Source organism: Bos grunniens, chromosome 26 (genome assembly GCF_055505025.1).
Source record: "Bos grunniens cultivar Pamir isolate PY7600 chromosome 26, Bosgru_T2T1.0, whole genome shotgun sequence".
Taxonomy (NCBI): Eukaryota; Metazoa; Chordata; class Mammalia; order Artiodactyla; family Bovidae; genus Bos; species Bos grunniens.
Genome location: NC_141190.1, coordinates 24182061 through 24198137, shown reverse-complemented (window position 1 = coordinate 24198137; position 16077 = coordinate 24182061). Strand labels below are relative to the sequence as shown.

The window sequence follows — 16077 nt, the reverse complement described above, 5'->3', positions numbered from 1 at the left end:
TGATTCCAGCTTGTGTTTCTTCCAGCCCAGTGTTTCTCATGATGTACTCTGCATATAAGTTAAATAAGCAGGGTGACAATATACAGCCTTGATGTACTCCTTTCCCAGTTTGGAACCAGTCCGTTGTTCCAGTTAAGATCTTATCCAGTTCTAACTGTAGTTTCTTAACCTGCATGCAGATTTCTCAGGAGGCAGGCAAGGTGGTCTGGTATTCCCATCTCTTGAGGAATTTTCCACAGTTTATTGTGATCCACACAGTCAAAGGCTTTGGTACAGTCAATAAAACATAAGTAGATGTTTTTCTGGAACTCTCTTGCTTTTTCTATGATCCAATGGATGTTGGCAATTTGATCTGGTTTCTCTGCCTTTTCTAAATCCAGCTTGAACATCTGGAAGTTCGAGGTTCACATACTGTTGAAGCCTAGCTTGGAGAATTTTGTGTGTGTGAGATGAGTGCAACTGTGCAGTAGTTTGAACATTCTTTGGCATTGCCTTTCTTTGGGACTGGAATGAAAACTGACCTTTTCCAGTCCTGTGGCCATTGCTGAGTTTTCCAAATTTGCTGGTATATTGAGTGCAGCACTTTAACAGTAACATCTTTTAGGGTTTGAAATAGCTCAACTGGAATTCCATCACCTCCACTAGCTTTGTTCATAGTGTTGCTTTCTAAGGCCCACTTGACTTCGCATTCCAGGATGTCTGGCTCTAGGTGAGTGATCACACCATCGTGGTTATCTGTGTCCTGAAGATCTTTTTCGTATAGTTCTGTATATTCTTGCCACCTCAATATTTTGCTTCTGTTAGGTCCATACCGTTTCTGCCCTTTATTGTGCCTACCTTTGCGTGAATTGTTCCCTTGGTATCTCTAATTTTCTTGAAGAGATCTCTAGAAGTTCCCATTTTATTTTGTTTTTCTCAATTTCTTTGCATTGCACACTTAGGAATGCTTTCTTATCTCTCCTTGCTATTCTTTGGAACTCTGCATTCAGATGGGTATATCTTTCATTTTCTCCTTTGCCTTTAGCTTCTCTTCTTTTCTCAGTTATTTGTAAGGCCTCCTCAGACAACCATTTTGCCTTTTTGCATTCCATTTTCTTGGGGATGGTCTTGATCATGCCTCCTGTACAATGTCACAAACCTCCGTCCATAGTCCTTCAGGCACTCTATCATATCTAATCCCTTGAACCCATTTGTCACTTTCACTGTATAATCTTAAGGGATTTGATTTAGGTTATACCTGAATGGTCTAGTGGTTTTCCCTGCTTTCTTCAATTTAAGTCTGAATTTGGCAATAAGGAGTTCATGATCTGAGCCACAGTCTGCTCCTGGTCTTATTTTTGCTGACTGTATAGAGCTTCTTCATCTTTGGCTGCAAAGAATAAAATCAATCCGATTTTGGTGTTGACCATCTGGTGATGTCCATGTGTTGAGTTGTCTCTTGTGTTGTTGGAAGAGGGTGTTTGCTATGACCAGTGCGTTCTCTTGGCAAAACTCTGTTAGTCTTTGCCCTGCTTCATTTTGTATTCCAAGGCCAAACTTGCCTGTTACTCCAGGTATCTCTTGACTTCCTACTTTTGCATTCCAGTCCCCTATGGTGAAAAGGACATCTTTTTTTAGTGTTAGTTCTAGAAGGTCTTGTAGGTCATCATAGAACCATTCAGCTTCTTTGGCATTAGTGGTTGGGGCATAGATTTGGATTACTGTGATATTGAATGGCTTGCCTTGGAAATGAACGGAGATCATTCTGTCATTTTTGAGACTGCACCCAAGTACTGCATTTTGGACTCTTTTGTTGACTATGAGGGCTACTCCATTTCTTCTAAGGAATTCTTGCCCACAGTAGTAGATATAATGCTCATGTGAATTAAATTTGCCCATTCCAGTCCATTTTAGTTCATTGATTCCTAAAATGTCAATGTTCACTCTTGCCATCTCCCATTTGACCACTTCCAATTTACCTTGATTCGTGGACCTAACACTCCAGGTTCCCGTGCAACATTGTTCTTTACAGCATCGGACTTTTACTTCCATCATGAGTCACATCCACAACTGAGCATTGTTTTCACTTTGGCTCCATCTCTCCATTCTTTCTGGAGTTATTTCTCCACTCTTCTCCAGTGGCATATTGGGCACCTACTGACCTGGGGAGTTCATCTTTCAGTGTCATATCTTTTTGCCTTTTCATACTAATTCATGGGATTCTCAAGGCAAGAATACTGAAGTGGTTTGTCATTCTCTTCTCCAGTGGACCATGTTTTGTCAGAACTCTCCACCATGAACCATCTGTCTTGGGTGGCCCTACCTAATAACAAATTTTATAAATATCATTTCTGTTCATTTAAATACAGGTTAAAAAAAACAAATTCTGGAGTAATTCCATAGTGGTCTGGCGGTTAAGAGTCTGTACTTCCACTGCAGGGGGGCACTGGTTAGACACCTCATCCGGCTAAGACCCCTTGGCATGAAATTCTCAATGAAGGGCCACATGTTCTCGGATGCTGCCTAGAAGGCAGAGATAGGTGGCAGCTTGGAAATGAAGATCATGCTGGGCTCTGCACAGCTTCTCACTGGTGATCCAATGTGCGCAGAAAGTTTTCACGAGGTATCAATAGGCCACGGTGTCACGATAGGGTTGGCCTGTGGCCATGTTTAAGTAAGCGCAAGTCCCATAGAAGGCCTCACCAAGTGCACAGCGGTGACCCTAAGGCTGCCATTTTCCCATCATCAGAACTGACATTGGGTATTACCAATCTTTTAGTTTCTAACAACTTGGTAAATTTGAAAAGACACCTGGATGTTCAGATTCATATTTAATTATGAGTAAGGACTAGAATCTTCACAGGATTTGGGGCCACTTGTCTTTCGTTTTCTGTGAATAGCCTGTTCACATCTTTTGCCCATTTTTTCATAGGTTTGTTCACCTTTTTTTATTGATTATATGATTCCTCTGCATATACAAATTAAGGACATAGGGCTTTGTGCAGCTTGTGAAAAAATTCATTTTTTCAGCTTTTTGTTATTTTTACTTTGCTGATTGGCATTTTGCTCACAGAAGTTGTGGGGCGCACTTTAACCATCTTCTCCTTCACAACTACCGAATTCTGTGTTCTGTTCACAACGGCCTTCCCTTGCCTCTGATGGTGAAGAAATTCACCTGCATTTTCCTAAATGGTTAGCCAGTGGTTCCGGTGCCATTTTTCAGAGTCTCCCCGCCTTTTTTTCCATTCTCTTTTCAGCCCCTCAGGGCTGTGTGACTCTACAAAGTCACCAGAGTAGAGCCCACAGAAGTGCCACGTTGCTCTCTCTCTCTCTGCCAGAGACAGACCAGAAAGGCCTGTCATCCAGATCCCACAGAAGACCTCTGTCATTTGGTAGAAGAGGGTCAGGTCTCTCAAGGGTGGAGAGGGCACCACAGCTCTGAGAGACACGAGGGAACAATGGCCTCCCAGTCCTGACAGGAAAGTGGGCCACGCACCCAGTGTCTTCCTTCTGAAGGAGACCTCACAGGAGGGTGTGCTCTCCATCCAGAAAGAAGAAACACAGCCACACTTGTTTCTGAAGACACACGCACTTATACACACACTACACATATCCCCACAAATACCACCGCCCCACATACACACACATCAGACACACCGACTCCCCTAGCAGGGGGCACCCTGTCCTAAAGAGCCCTCTCCATCACAGGAATTCCAAGAACAGTCACACCAGTGTTTCTCAAATAACACCCAGATTCCTTTTTCCTTTTGAAAGGAAATAAAAATCTGGAGGGCCCCCAATAACATATCTGTAAGACCCCACATTGAGGAAAAAAAAAGAAACCAAAGACTTATTGTATAAAGATCTTCCAATTGCAAGTTGCTGCTGCTGCTGCTAAGTCGCTTCAGTCATGTCCGACTCTGTGCGACCCCATAGATGGCAGCCCACCAGGCTCCCCCGTCCCTGGGATTCTCCAGGCAAGAACACTGGAGTGGGTTGCCATTTCCTTCTCCAATGCATGAAAATGAAAAGTGAAAGTGAAGTCGCTCAGTCGTGTCCGACTCTTAGCGACCCCATGGACTGCAACCTACCAGGCTCCTCTGTCCATGGGATTCTCCAGGTAAGAGTACTGAAGTGGGGTGCCATTGCCTTCTCTGAATTGCAAGTTAACACATATTAACACATATTTAAAAGTGCTAAATAGATTTAAGTCAACATTAAAATGAAAATCTGACTTTAAAAAATTTTCCAGATTTAAAAGATCTGGGGACTTCCCATGGTTAAGACTTTGCCTTCCAAATGCACAGGGTGCTGGTTCAATCCCTGGTTGGGGAACTGAGATCCCATGTGCCTCGAGGCCGGAAAACCAAAACATAAGACAGAAGTAGTATTGTAACAAATTCAGTAAAGACTTTAAAAATGGTTCACATCAAATAAATCTTAAAAAAAAAAAAAAAGATGAGGCACCCCAAGGTGGGGTAGGGAGTTTAGAAGAATCAGATCTGAGGCATTATTCTGCAGCACATCTACAAGTTAATTTGCTTTCCACACACAGGAATAACAAATCTTTCTTCTATCTTCCCTCTATTTCTGCCTTTCCTTGTTCAGCAGGCCTAAGCTCCAGGCAACAAAAGGTGATCTTCCTCCCTTTTACCTTGTCCCTTAATCCCGTTGAGTTTTTCCAGTAAAAAACATTTATGGTTTTTATTGGGAAATTTTAAAAATCATTATTACAAAATAGACAATTTAGAAAATACAGAATTTTTTAAGATGTAAAGCCAGCTGCTCACCCTGAGAGGTAACATCCCTTTAAGCTGTGCTGGGCTTCCTTTTTGCCTTTTTCTTTGCTTGAGTGTTTTCCAGTAAATACCCAGCAAGGGCCAGTGCAGTCACACCAGTTGGTTCTCCTTTCCTGTGAGGCCCAGGGCCCAGGCTGACCTGGGAGGGCTGTCTCACCTCCTAGAGGTTGGAGCTATGAACAGGCTGGCCTGGGAGAGACCTTGTCCCAGTTTTCTGCAGTGTTCTCCCAGATGCATTGTCCGTTCTTTCTCTTTTTCAAAATTATTTATCTGGCTGCACAGGTCTTAGTTGTGGCACCTGGGATTTAGTTCCCCGACCAGGGATCCAACCCCCGGTCCCCTGCGTCGGGAGCACAGAATCTTAACCACTGGAAGACCAGGGAAGCCCCCATTGTCCATTCTTTTCTGGAGACTCCCAAGGTTAGAGGCGGCTGGCTGGCGGCCCTTTGACCACTCCCCTCTCCCTCAGAGTAGAATGGGAGCGCGGCGTGCTCAGATCCTCTCAGCCCACCTCTCTCCCCTCTGTTCTCAGGTGGTTCAGGGTTGAGAAACACAGCCTTAGCCAGACAGTCCCCTCTCCTGGCAGCAGCCCCGAGGCTGACCAGGGCTGGGAGGCACAGAGGAGGAGCCCAGCTTCCTTCCTGGCCCTGTCCCCACCAAGGCTGTGTGACCCAGGTCAGGACACCCAGCCTCTCCGGGGCCCTGCACCCTCCCCTGCCCCAGGAATCTGGTGGTGGTGGCTGCGGTTCTCTGCTAGTGACAGGCTAGAAAGTTTTCTCCAGAACGTGCGCCCTCCCTTCCCCTCCCCTCCCCTCTCTCCCTTCCCTCCTCCCTCCCCTCAAGGCTCCCTTCTCCCCTCCCCCACCTCTCCTCTTCCCTCTTCCCTGCTCCCTCCCTTCCTCCTCTCCCTCTCCTCCCCTCCCCTCCCTTCTTCCTTCCCCTCCCTGCAGAGTCACACTCCAGCCCTCTCCCTCCCCACCCCCACCCTTCCCTCACACAGGTCCTGATAGCACATCACTGGATAAACTACAGACAAAGAATGGGACCCAGGCCTCTGTCTGTTACTACTTCATCAGAGGTAGAGACTGCACAGATAACTTAGCAAGTTTGCAGGACATATTGCGGACGGTCTAACTTAAACTACAGGCTAAATGATCTACACAGCATTCATTTGGCAGGTCCCAGAAATGGCACCCCACTCCAGTGTTCTTGCCTGGAGAATCCCAGGGACGGGGGAGCCTGGTGGGCTGCCGTCTATGGGGTCGCACAGAGTCAGACACGACTGAAGTGACTTAGCAGCAGCAGCAGCAGCAGCAGCAGCAGCAGGGGTCCCTCAAACTGCCGGGCTCTCATTTTTCAGAGGAACTGAAATGGAGACACAGTAAGTCCTCCTGTATCATGAGGGTTGAGAGAAGGGAGAGACCGGCCTCAGATGGAAGTCCCCTCTCCCAGCACCCCCGGGGCTCCTGGGCGGATGAGTAGCATGCCCAGAGCTTCATTCAGTGGTCCCCGGAGTCTCCAGAGGAAGGCTGGGTAGGCCAACGGCATGGCACGCCAGTGTGGGGCAACACACACTGATACGTGACAGGGAGACTCCGGGGCTCCGGGGCGGGGGTGGGAGGGCAGTCTTGGGGACACTTTCATATTCTCTATTTTTAACTTTTTCATAATGGTGTGTTTAATCAGAAAAAAAAGATGGAGATATTTCCATTTTCTAAAAGTTGTTTGAAATTACAGGAAGAAGGGCGGTCAGCGCAGCTGCCACAGTGCAGATGGGCTCTGTGGGGATTGGCGAGTGTTGCTGCACCCCTGGGCCCAGAAGGACTCAGAAAGATACTTGCCTCCCGTGCTCCAGAGGGCTCACGGGAGTGGCACTCGTGACTGTGAGCAAAGTGCCGATGACATCACTGGTCCAGGCTGGATGGAGAGGCGTCAGTGGAGTCAAGGGCACCCCAGCCCCTGAGGTTTTCCTTGGCTCAGGGGCAGCGCTGAGCTGCCAGTGAGGGAGATAGAGGGGAGAAGATTGAGGAAGGGCCCGGGCTTCACCCACTCCCAGCCCAGGCTCAGGCCACGCCCATGGATCTGTGACCAGGAGCAGTTCCTGTGGCTGCCTCCACTCCCCTCCATAAGTCAGGCTGCCTGGGTCAGGACTGGGGGCCAGGAAGATGGGGTGTTGTGGGGTGGGCTGCAGGTGAGGGGGAGGGAAAGATAGATAGGAAGAGACTGCAGGACAGAGAGGGGGACAGAGACAGAAAGACACTCGGAAAGACTCAGACACACACGCCGAGGGACGCACAGAGTCACAACACAGAGAAAGGCAGAGTCAGAGATGGAGAGACCAGCAGAACGAGAGGGAGAGAGACAGAGAGAGCTCAGGGCAGCACCTTCGTTCCATCTGCTTCCTAGGAGCAGACAGAGGGGCAGGTGCAGGTCAAGGCCTGGGCAGAGAGGACAAAGCTAGAGACGGAAGCAGGGGGAATGAGTGTCAACATCACAGAGAACAAACCTCTGCCGCCCTTGCGGTATGCTTGTCACGCTGCTGGAGGCTGCAGGAACGAGCAGGTGTGAGTGCAGGTCCCATCCTAGCTGGGAGATCCACCCCACACCTGGGAGGCAGGAGCAGCAGGCAGGAGCGGCCTTTCCAAGGGCCAAATGGGAGGAGAGGCTCCCGAGAGCTGAGGTCGCCAGGGGCAGCTTGCTGAAAGGCCTCATCCTTGCGTCTTGCAGAGCAGGTGGGAGGAAGGGGCATGGGTTCTCCAGGGGAAGAGGCATCTGCAAATGTGTGGAGGTGAGAAGACACTTGTGAGTACTGTCAGGAGGGCCTTGAATGTCACGATAAGGAGGCTGATGGGGCCCGGCCACACTTGAGCAGAGGAGTGATGCAGTGGGACCTGTGCTTTAGGGAGACCTGGGCTGGCCAGTGGCCAGACCTGAAGGGCAGCAGAATAAGTGGAGGAAAGAGTCGCAGGCACTCACTGAGCCCCCACCCCATCTCCCAACACTCCCCATCTGACACTACAGTCAAGCAACCCCAAACTGCCAACCCATACCTGGCTGCTTCTCACCTCCGTGCCCTTGACCAGGCAGTACCCTCCATCTAGAAGGCCTCCCCTTCCCCAACCCGGGCAAACACTGAAACAGTTTCAATGCTCTTCAAGAGACTTCTCTTGCAGGATGGCTTCAGGCAGAGTAAGGCGCCCCTCCTGGCTCCTCCCAGCACAAAAACCAATGTGAAAGCTCCCTGGGCTCAGCGGAGCTAAGTCATGTTCTTAACCAAGAACCGGAAAATGTAACTGGCTCCATCAGTGCCATGGCCTTAACCACACCCAGAATTTGCCTGTCCTCCACGGGCAGCCCCACCAGCTGTCCAGCATCAGTATCCAAACCCTGAAGAAAGGAAGGAATCGGCTGGGGAGGGATGGGGGGACAGGGTGGGGCCCATTTGCCTAGAGGTGCTGTGGGCTGGCTGGTTACAGAGCAGTGACTCATCTCCCAGAGAGGAGCGGAGCAGTAGGGGACAGTTGGGAGCCTGTAGAGAGAGCCTGCCTCTGCCTCACACCCTTGGCCGGACGCCGTCTCCTCCTGGTCCCCTCAGGCCCTTGGAAGAGAAGAACCTCTTGCAGCCCCTGACTTGCCCCCAGTGTGGCATTGACCAGGAAGGCAGCTGAAGCCTCCCTGGCCCCCACCCAGGCCGTGGCCATGGATAAATTCCGCACACTCTTCCTGCACTTCCAGTCCAGCTCCGAGTCGGTAATGAATGGCGTCTGCCTGCTGCTGGCCATGGTCACCGTCAAGCTGTACTCCTCGTTTGACTTCAACTGCCCCTGCCTGGCGCGCTACAATGCCCTCTACGGACTGGGCCTGCTGTTCACACCCCCGATTGCCCTATTCCTCTGCGGCCTCCTGGCCAACCGGCAGTCCGTGGTGATGGTGGAGGAGTGGCGCCGGCCCGCCGGGCACCGGAGGAAGGACCCGGGCATCGTCAGGTGCGGTCCCACCCCCCTCCAGCTCCCCGTGGGCATTGTCAGGGGCTCCCCCAACTGCATAAGTACTGCCAGGGGCTCCCCAAACCCCAGTGACCCCCATGGGTATGGTCAGGGCTCCCCCAGGCACCCCCACAGGCACCCTACTTTCAGATGTGCCCCCTGCTCTCCCCCAGAAAATGATACCAAGGCACCATCAGTTCACAGAGACAGATTTGCCAGTCTCCACTCTGGAAACAGATATTTCTGATCCCGTTGTCTGTCACCTTCCCACGCCCAATGATAAAGACGCGTGAATGACACAGGACTCCTAAGAATTATCCAGGTCACGTCTGTCCTGCTGGCCATGGATTATAACTCCCCACATGCATGAAGGACCATCCCATGATGTGCATACCGTATTACACATATGAGAGGCGTGGTTGGCTTGAAGGCTGCATCCTGTCTCCTGCAAGCTCCCCGAGGGCAAAGACCCCATATGCTATCACTGTGTCCTCAGACCCTGGTCGGTGCCCTGTATCAAGAAAAGCTGATGGGGAATTCCCTGACCGTCCTGTGGTTAGGGCTCGACACTTTCACTCTTTCACTGCTGTGGCCTGTGTTCAATCCCTGCTCAGGGAACTCAGATCCTGCAAGTCATGTGACACAGCCGAAAAAGAGAGAGAGAGAGAGAAGAAAAGCTGACAGACTTTAGCAATTCATAATACTCCCTGGCCAACAGTCAGCCAAGCTCTGTGCCAAGTACTGTGTGTGCACAGCCTCTGAATTCTTACCTCGGCCCTGGGTCTCTTCCTGTCTTGGATCCATTTTTAAGGATGGGGGACCTGAGGCACAGAGAGGTTAAGTCACTTGGCTGAGCTCCCACAGCAAGGAAGAGGCTCAGATTCAAATCAAACCCAGAACCGCTGCCCTGAGTGTTTTAGACAAAATACCCAAGTGCTCTAGATCCACGGGCAGTGGTAGGAGGGACTTGGTGGGTTTTAGTTCACTTCTGATCTTCTCCTCTCCCCTATTGATGTAGACAACTGGGGTGTTCTCAAGGGCATATTATGTAACTTCGTAACAAGTCTTTGTTTCCACCTTCTAACCACCTTGCCCCCATAGAAAATGCTGGAGCCACCCCTGCCTACAACATATTTATAATTCACCACCAGGTAGGCCATGTACGCATACACACATACACACAGCCAGCGCACACCATCCTATGTTTCGTATACAACCAGCCTGCCAATGCAGGAGACATAAGAGACCCAGGTTCGATTCCTGAGTGGGGAAGATCCCCTGGAGGAGGGCGTGGTAACCCATTCCAGGATTCTTGCCTGGAGAATCCCATGGACAGAGGAGCCTGGTGGGCTACAGTCCTGGGGTCACAATGAGTCAGACACAACTGAGCGACTGAGCACACGCGCAAGTTAAAAACACCTGCATTCTGTGCACAAGCAGCCTCTCTTTAATGTTGCCAGGGGCTCCCGGCTCCCTGTGATTCAGCCACGCAGGGAGGCTTTTCCTCTGGAGTCTTGTGGTTCCAGCTCCACTGAGCTCCTGTCCTGTGACCAACACCCAATTCAGGCCACTAGACATAGTAGGTCAAAAGAGGCACCTGGGGACAATCAGAGGCTCCCTGGACACTGCAGGAGGTGTGTAATGCCGTCTCTGGGCAGGTTATTCCACAGGACCCTCTTAGTTTAGGGTCCCCCCAAAAGCAGGCTCTGGAAAGAAGTGATAATAAGGAGGCAACTGGGGCTCAGTCCTTTGAGGGGCCTAAGGGAGTGGGTAGAACCCACTTCAGAATCATCCCACTGAGGGTCCCGGATGCTGGGGCATTAAACTACCAGGCCCTGCCCTCTGGGATTGAGGTGAACCCTCCAGGCCACCCCGCACTGGGAGCAGGGACTCCTCTGAAGCCTCAGAGCCATGCAGGGGGCTGAGGTCAGAGGTCTTCAGGCTCTCCACGTGAATAGAAACTACCCACCAAAGCTCTAGATGCTTCTGGCCTGAGCAGAGCACTAACAGAGTCTGCTACAAAGGCTCAGGCAGGAAGAATACCAGCTCCCCAGTGTTCCAGTCCCAGGGCTCCCAGGACCCCAGCTCTGCTTCTCCCCAACCCTCTGCTGCTCGGGCCTCTGCAGTGGGAGCTGCAACCCTCCCTTTGGGGTAACCACACACCATCCTGGGAAGTTCATCCTCGCATCCCCCCTGTAGCCTTCCTGCTGCAGCTGAATTCTGGCTGCCCTGTGTTCCCGCTCCCTTCCTCTGTTCCCAGGTACATGTGCTCCTCTGTACTGCAGAGAGCGCTGGCCGCCCCCATCATCTGGATCCTGCTGGCCCTCCTCGATGGAAAGTGCTTCGTGTGCGCCTTCAGCAGCTCCGTGGACCCTGAGAAGTTTCTAGACTTCACCAACATGACCCCCAGTCAGGTGCAGCTCTTTCTGGCCAAGGTGCCCTGCAAGGAGGATGAGCTGGTCAGGAACAGCCCCGCTCGGAAGGCGGTGTCTCGCTACCTGCGGTGCCTGTCACAGGTAATTCGGGGGGTTGGGGGGTTTCTTCTCCCTGCCCTGGGAAATGTCCTGCACTGGTTCCAAGGGGTGCGGGGTGAGGAGGTATACATGGTTTCCTGAGGCCCCCTCCCAATGCTAGAGACACAACCGCGGAGCATACGGTCCCTGGGGGGGTGATCAGAGACATGACCCATACACAGGACAGTGTCAGGCCTAGGACGTGGGCACTTCGCCATCAACACTGACTCACCTGAGGGTGGAGACCAGGTGTCCATACCCTTCTGGAGTCAGCTAGGCTCATCTCCAGGTTGGATGGCAGGAAACGCTGCAGATATACTGCACTACCCTGCCCCCACCCCACACACGCATTCTGCCCACCCCTCAGAAATAACAGTAATTACCACTTGAGGCACTTATGTGTCAGGCACTGTTAAGCATTTCACATGCATTACTTCATTTAATTCTCAAAACTGCCCTATGAGATAGATGCCATCATGATTGTCCCACTTTGCAGATGAGGAAACTGAGGCTCTGAGAGTTTAGTTCACAAGGCCAAAGGCACACAGTTTGTAAGAGGCTGGGCAGGAATCTAAAATGCCATTCCTCCAAACCCTCCCCTACTATGCAGGTCCTCCCCAGACGCTTGGCTCCCCACAGAGCACAGAATCCATTATCCTGGGGACAAACCCCAGCCCAAGCTCCAGATCCCACCCTCACCACTGCCAGAGCCCTGCTTGGGCTGTGTCTCCCCAAAAGTGTTTACATGGTCCCACCACGTGCAGAGCATCACTGGAGATACACCCTAGCTCTCTGGGGTGTCAGGACAGGCTCATGGTGAATGCAGGCCCGTGGAGTGGCAAAGAGAAGACCATGCTTGGGACACACTTGATTCTGCTTCAGACTGTGACCACGGCCATGAGCCCCTTCCCCTCTGGGCCTCGGGTTCTCCTGCAAAATAAACGGAGGTTCGGTCTACTCACCTTGATGTCCCTGTGAATGTAAACACTGTAGACTAGTTCACTATCCCTTGAAAGAGTGCAGAATCCTCAGACCAGGGTTTGAGTCCTGACTCAGCTGTAAACGATCAGTCACATTAAATGCTCCTCCAAGTAAAATACTCACACAAGCATTTTAAACTTAGAGTGGGGGGAAGGGAGGGCCTCGTGAGAGGCCAGGCAGAGAGCTTTGTCAATCACATCTACAAATGATAAGGATTCAAATAAGTCTTGTGGTTTAGAGGATGATTTTTCTGCTCCAGGTCTATAAAGTTGCTCTAGTCCTAGGTGATGTCTCAATACCTCTGGCTGGGCAGAGGGGAGGGCCAGGAGCAGCCAGGCTGGGGCTCCAGCCTCAGAATTACTTCAGCTTCTCTTTACTCTTGGCCTGGAACACTGTTTCCTGTTCACATCTTGTAAACTATCATCAGCCTTTAGGTCTCAGCCTCAACTTCACTGTTCTCTGAGGCCTCAAATTCAGGTCAGGTGTCCCCTCTCAGATTTTCCATGACCCAAGATACATCCCTCAACATGGCACTTAGCCAGTCATCACCTATGTCATTGTAACTTCCACTAAAGTGTTAGCTCTGTGAGAGCAAAGACTGAGTCCTTGGTATCTCCCTGAAAATATAGGATGGATGGATGCATAGATGGGATGGATGCACATATATAAGCATGGATGAAGAACCAGATAAAAAGACGAAAGGATGATGGGTGGATGCACAGATGAATGGATGGGAGTGCAAGAAGGCGAAACGTTACCTCCACCCACCTTAGGTTTTCAGCTGAGACTCTAACAAAAAGAATGATTAACAGGAGGAAAATAAACAGTTTAGCATTGTGTGAAGTGCTCATCAGGCAGGGGGAACCTAAAACAGAGTCACTCTAAGCGGTGGCTTAGAACTGCGGCTTATATAGCATCTTCAGCTATGAACAATACCTTTGTAGAAAAATGTCAGGACAAAGGAAAGCAGCTTTATGCTTCCAAGGGTGGAAACTGTGGGAAGATAAATAAATACATGGGAGGAAACAAAAGGATTGTAAGGTGTGTTTGTTCAGGAGGAAGGCAGGGGGGATAAATAACAAGTGGATAGATGATTAGATAGAGATAAATGGAAACAAGGATGAGAGTATGGGAACATGAATGGATGGGAGCATAGATGGTTGGATAGAGGGATATGGACAGATAGGAGCATGGTTGAGAAGGTGGCTTGATAGGAAGACAATAGATATATAGTCAGATAAGAGGATGGATGACGGGATGGATGAGAGATAGTTGGATAGAAAGTGGATGGAAGGAGGAATGAATGAATGGGAGAGAGGATGGATGGAGGTAGTTGGTAGAATGGATGACTGAATTGGAAGGCGGGTAGATCTGAAAATGGATGGAAGGGATAAGTAAAGGGGACACCCTTGCCACACTGTACAATATCTGTGTGTCTGAACGCTTACATTAGCGCTCCCCACCCTCTAGGCCATTGGCTGGAGTCTCACCCTGCTGCTGATCCTCCTGGCCTTCCTGGCCCGCTGCTTGAGGCCCTGCTTCGACCAGACAGTCTTCCTGCAGCGCAGATACTGGAGCAACTACGTGGACCTGGAGCAGAAGCTCTTCGACGAGACGTGCTGTGAGCACGCGCGGGACTTTGCGCACCGCTGCGTGCTACACTTCTTCGCCAGCATGCAGAGCGAGATGCAGGCGCGGGGGCTGCGCCGGGACTCTGCGGGTAGGGGTCCGGAGGCCCCTGAGAGGCCCGAGCCCCGAGACGGCCTGGACGGTGGAAGCGGGAAGGCCCACCTGCGCGCAGTCTCCAGTCAGGAGCAGGTGGACCGCCTCCTGAGCGCCTGGTACTCCAGCAAACCACCACTTGACCTCACAGCATCCTCTGGGCTCTGGGGGTGCGGCCTCACCCATGGCGCCCCCACAGTGGTCCCGGGCACCAGGGAGTCCCCACACACTGACGTGTAAGGACCCAGACCGCATCCTCACGTAAAATGCCCACACTGACAAGGATGTGGGGGCTTTCCAGGCAGTGGGGACCCCATGGCAGGGCAGCTTAACCCTTGTCAGCCTCCTTCCCCAAAACAGCCCAGTGCCTGGCCGAGCTTCTGGGCGTGGCCTCTTGTGTGCTCTAAAGCTGTGCTTCACAAACTTCCTTGTGCTCACGTGTTCACCTGGACTCTTGTCAAATGCAGATTCTGATTCAGTCCATCTAGGACCAGGGCCAAGACTGCATTGCTGACGAGCTCCTGATGCTTCTGGTCAGTGGACCAAACTCCGAGTAAGAGTCTAAATAGATCTGTCCTGGGTGCTGGGTCCTAGATGTCCATATTCTAAATCTAAAATAATAATAATGGCAACAGCACCTGCTTGTATGATGCTTACTATGTACCAGGCACTGCTCTAACTTCTTTCTATATATAACTCATTTAATCTTAATGATAATCTGATGAAGTAGGATGATGACTAGCCCCATTTTTTTTAGAGAAGGAAAGTGAGGCATTAAAGGTTAAGGTGGCTGAGGTCACCCATATAAGAGCTGGAATTTGATCTCAGGACATCAGCTCTAGAGTCTGCTCTGAGCTACTACATTAATCCTCTAGGCTATGTGTGTGTGTGTGTGTGTATGCACACATGCATGTTCTAGATTGTGTGTGTGTGTTTTCAGGGCCGTGGCTGGGTTTCCTGCAGCCTCCAACAAGGTTCTCTGAGTGAACTCAGCAAACCCTGCTTGAGAATTCTTCTCAAAAGTACAAATTAGTGTCTCTTGCTGACTACTGCAGACGAATAGCTTTATATCTTTTCAGGGGGATTTTTCTGTTTCTGAATGTCAAGGGGGAGCTGACCCTTCCAGCTCCCATCTTCTCCGGTTCCACCAATTCTGTTCTAACCAACCAAGGCCAAGCAGCCTTCAGGTGCAGCTCGTTTGTCAGCCCAGCCTTCTGCTCACCTCCAGCCAGCAAGCACTTCCTCCGTCACCTCTCCACTGACCACCCTCCTCACCACCTGCAGCCTGACCCCTGAGCTTGACCTTGCTTTCTAAGGCTGCCTCCTTTGCCAGGCATCCCAGGGGCATCTACCCACTGCCCTCAGCAAGAAGCTGACACCATGGTAAGAATTTCCCTAGGGATATGAGGAATGGACCAGATCTACAAGTCAGGGTGCAAATCAGGTGTCCAGGCAGCCCTAGACATCTCCATTGAACAAACACTCCAGGTGATTCTGCAAAATCCAGTGTTTAAAAACCTCTGGACCAAGTGTGGGTGTGGGGTCTGACTCAGGGATGAAGACCCTCGAAATACCAGGGTTAAATCTTCCTGGAAGAACTGCCTCTGAGTCTCTGGCAGCCCAAACAGCAAAGGTTGAGGAAGATCTATTCTGTGAGCTCCTCTGGGTCTCGGCCCTTCCCTGATGACTCACTCACCCCCACCCCCGCACACACATCCTGTTATTGCCTCTGTCAGCACAACAGTGCTTGGTGACCACAGACATGCAGTAGGTTCACTCTATGCTTTACTGGTAATGAGGGCATGGGGGCAGTACAGGGGTCCTGGAGCCCAGCTCCCTCCGTATCAGGCAATCTCTGCTCTCCTGGGTGCTTGCCAAAGGGCCTAGGAGGACCAGACTATCCATACAGCCCAGTCTTTCCCCTGCTACCTTGCTGTGGTCAGGCCATGCAAATGTCTAAAATGGTACTGGGCAGGCCAAGATTTAGGCAAAGTGTTAGCAGGGATTGGTCGGGGAGGGAGGAGGCAGACCTTGGACATGATCCAGTCAGCAGGGCCGAGTGCCCAGCCCAGGGAAAGGAGGCTCAGAGACCCCACC

At 51.0% G+C, this 16077-nt stretch overlaps 1 protein-coding gene and 1 long non-coding RNA gene across 2 annotated transcripts; one reads left to right on the top strand and one right to left on the bottom strand.

Moving 5' to 3' along the window:
• The first annotated feature begins 7545 nt into the window (after window positions 1-7545).
• On the top strand, window positions 7546-14617 carry CALHM3 (calcium homeostasis modulator 3). The gene is made up of 3 exons (XM_086377589.1): window positions 7546-8764; window positions 11025-11280; window positions 13729-14617. Exons 1-3 carry the CDS (start codon window positions 8478-8480, stop codon window positions 14218-14220), a joined length of 1035 nt encoding a protein of 344 aa, XP_086233715.1. The 5' UTR covers window positions 7546-8477; the 3' UTR covers window positions 14221-14617.
• Window positions 11697-14064, bottom strand: LOC147344264 (uncharacterized). Its single transcript, XR_015155312.1, has 2 exons — window positions 13749-14064; window positions 11697-12207 (listed from the first exon to the last, which is right to left on the bottom strand). It is a non-coding gene; the product is annotated as an uncharacterized LOC147344264 (long non-coding RNA).
• Window positions 14618-16077: the final 1460 nt, after the last annotated feature.

Excerpts from the sequence above, each read along its gene's own strand:
- CALHM3 (XM_086377589.1), top strand. The coding sequence starts at position 8,478 with ATGGATAAATTCCGCACACTCTTCCTGCACTTCCAGTCCAGCTCCGAG. Across the intron at positions 8,765-11,024 it reads AAGGACCCGGGCATCGTCAG|GTACATGTGCTCCTCTGTAC; the intron begins GTGCGGTCCCAC and ends CTCTGTTCCCAG. Across the intron at positions 11,281-13,728 it reads ACCTGCGGTGCCTGTCACAG|GCCATTGGCTGGAGTCTCAC; the intron begins GTAATTCGGGGG and ends CCCACCCTCTAG.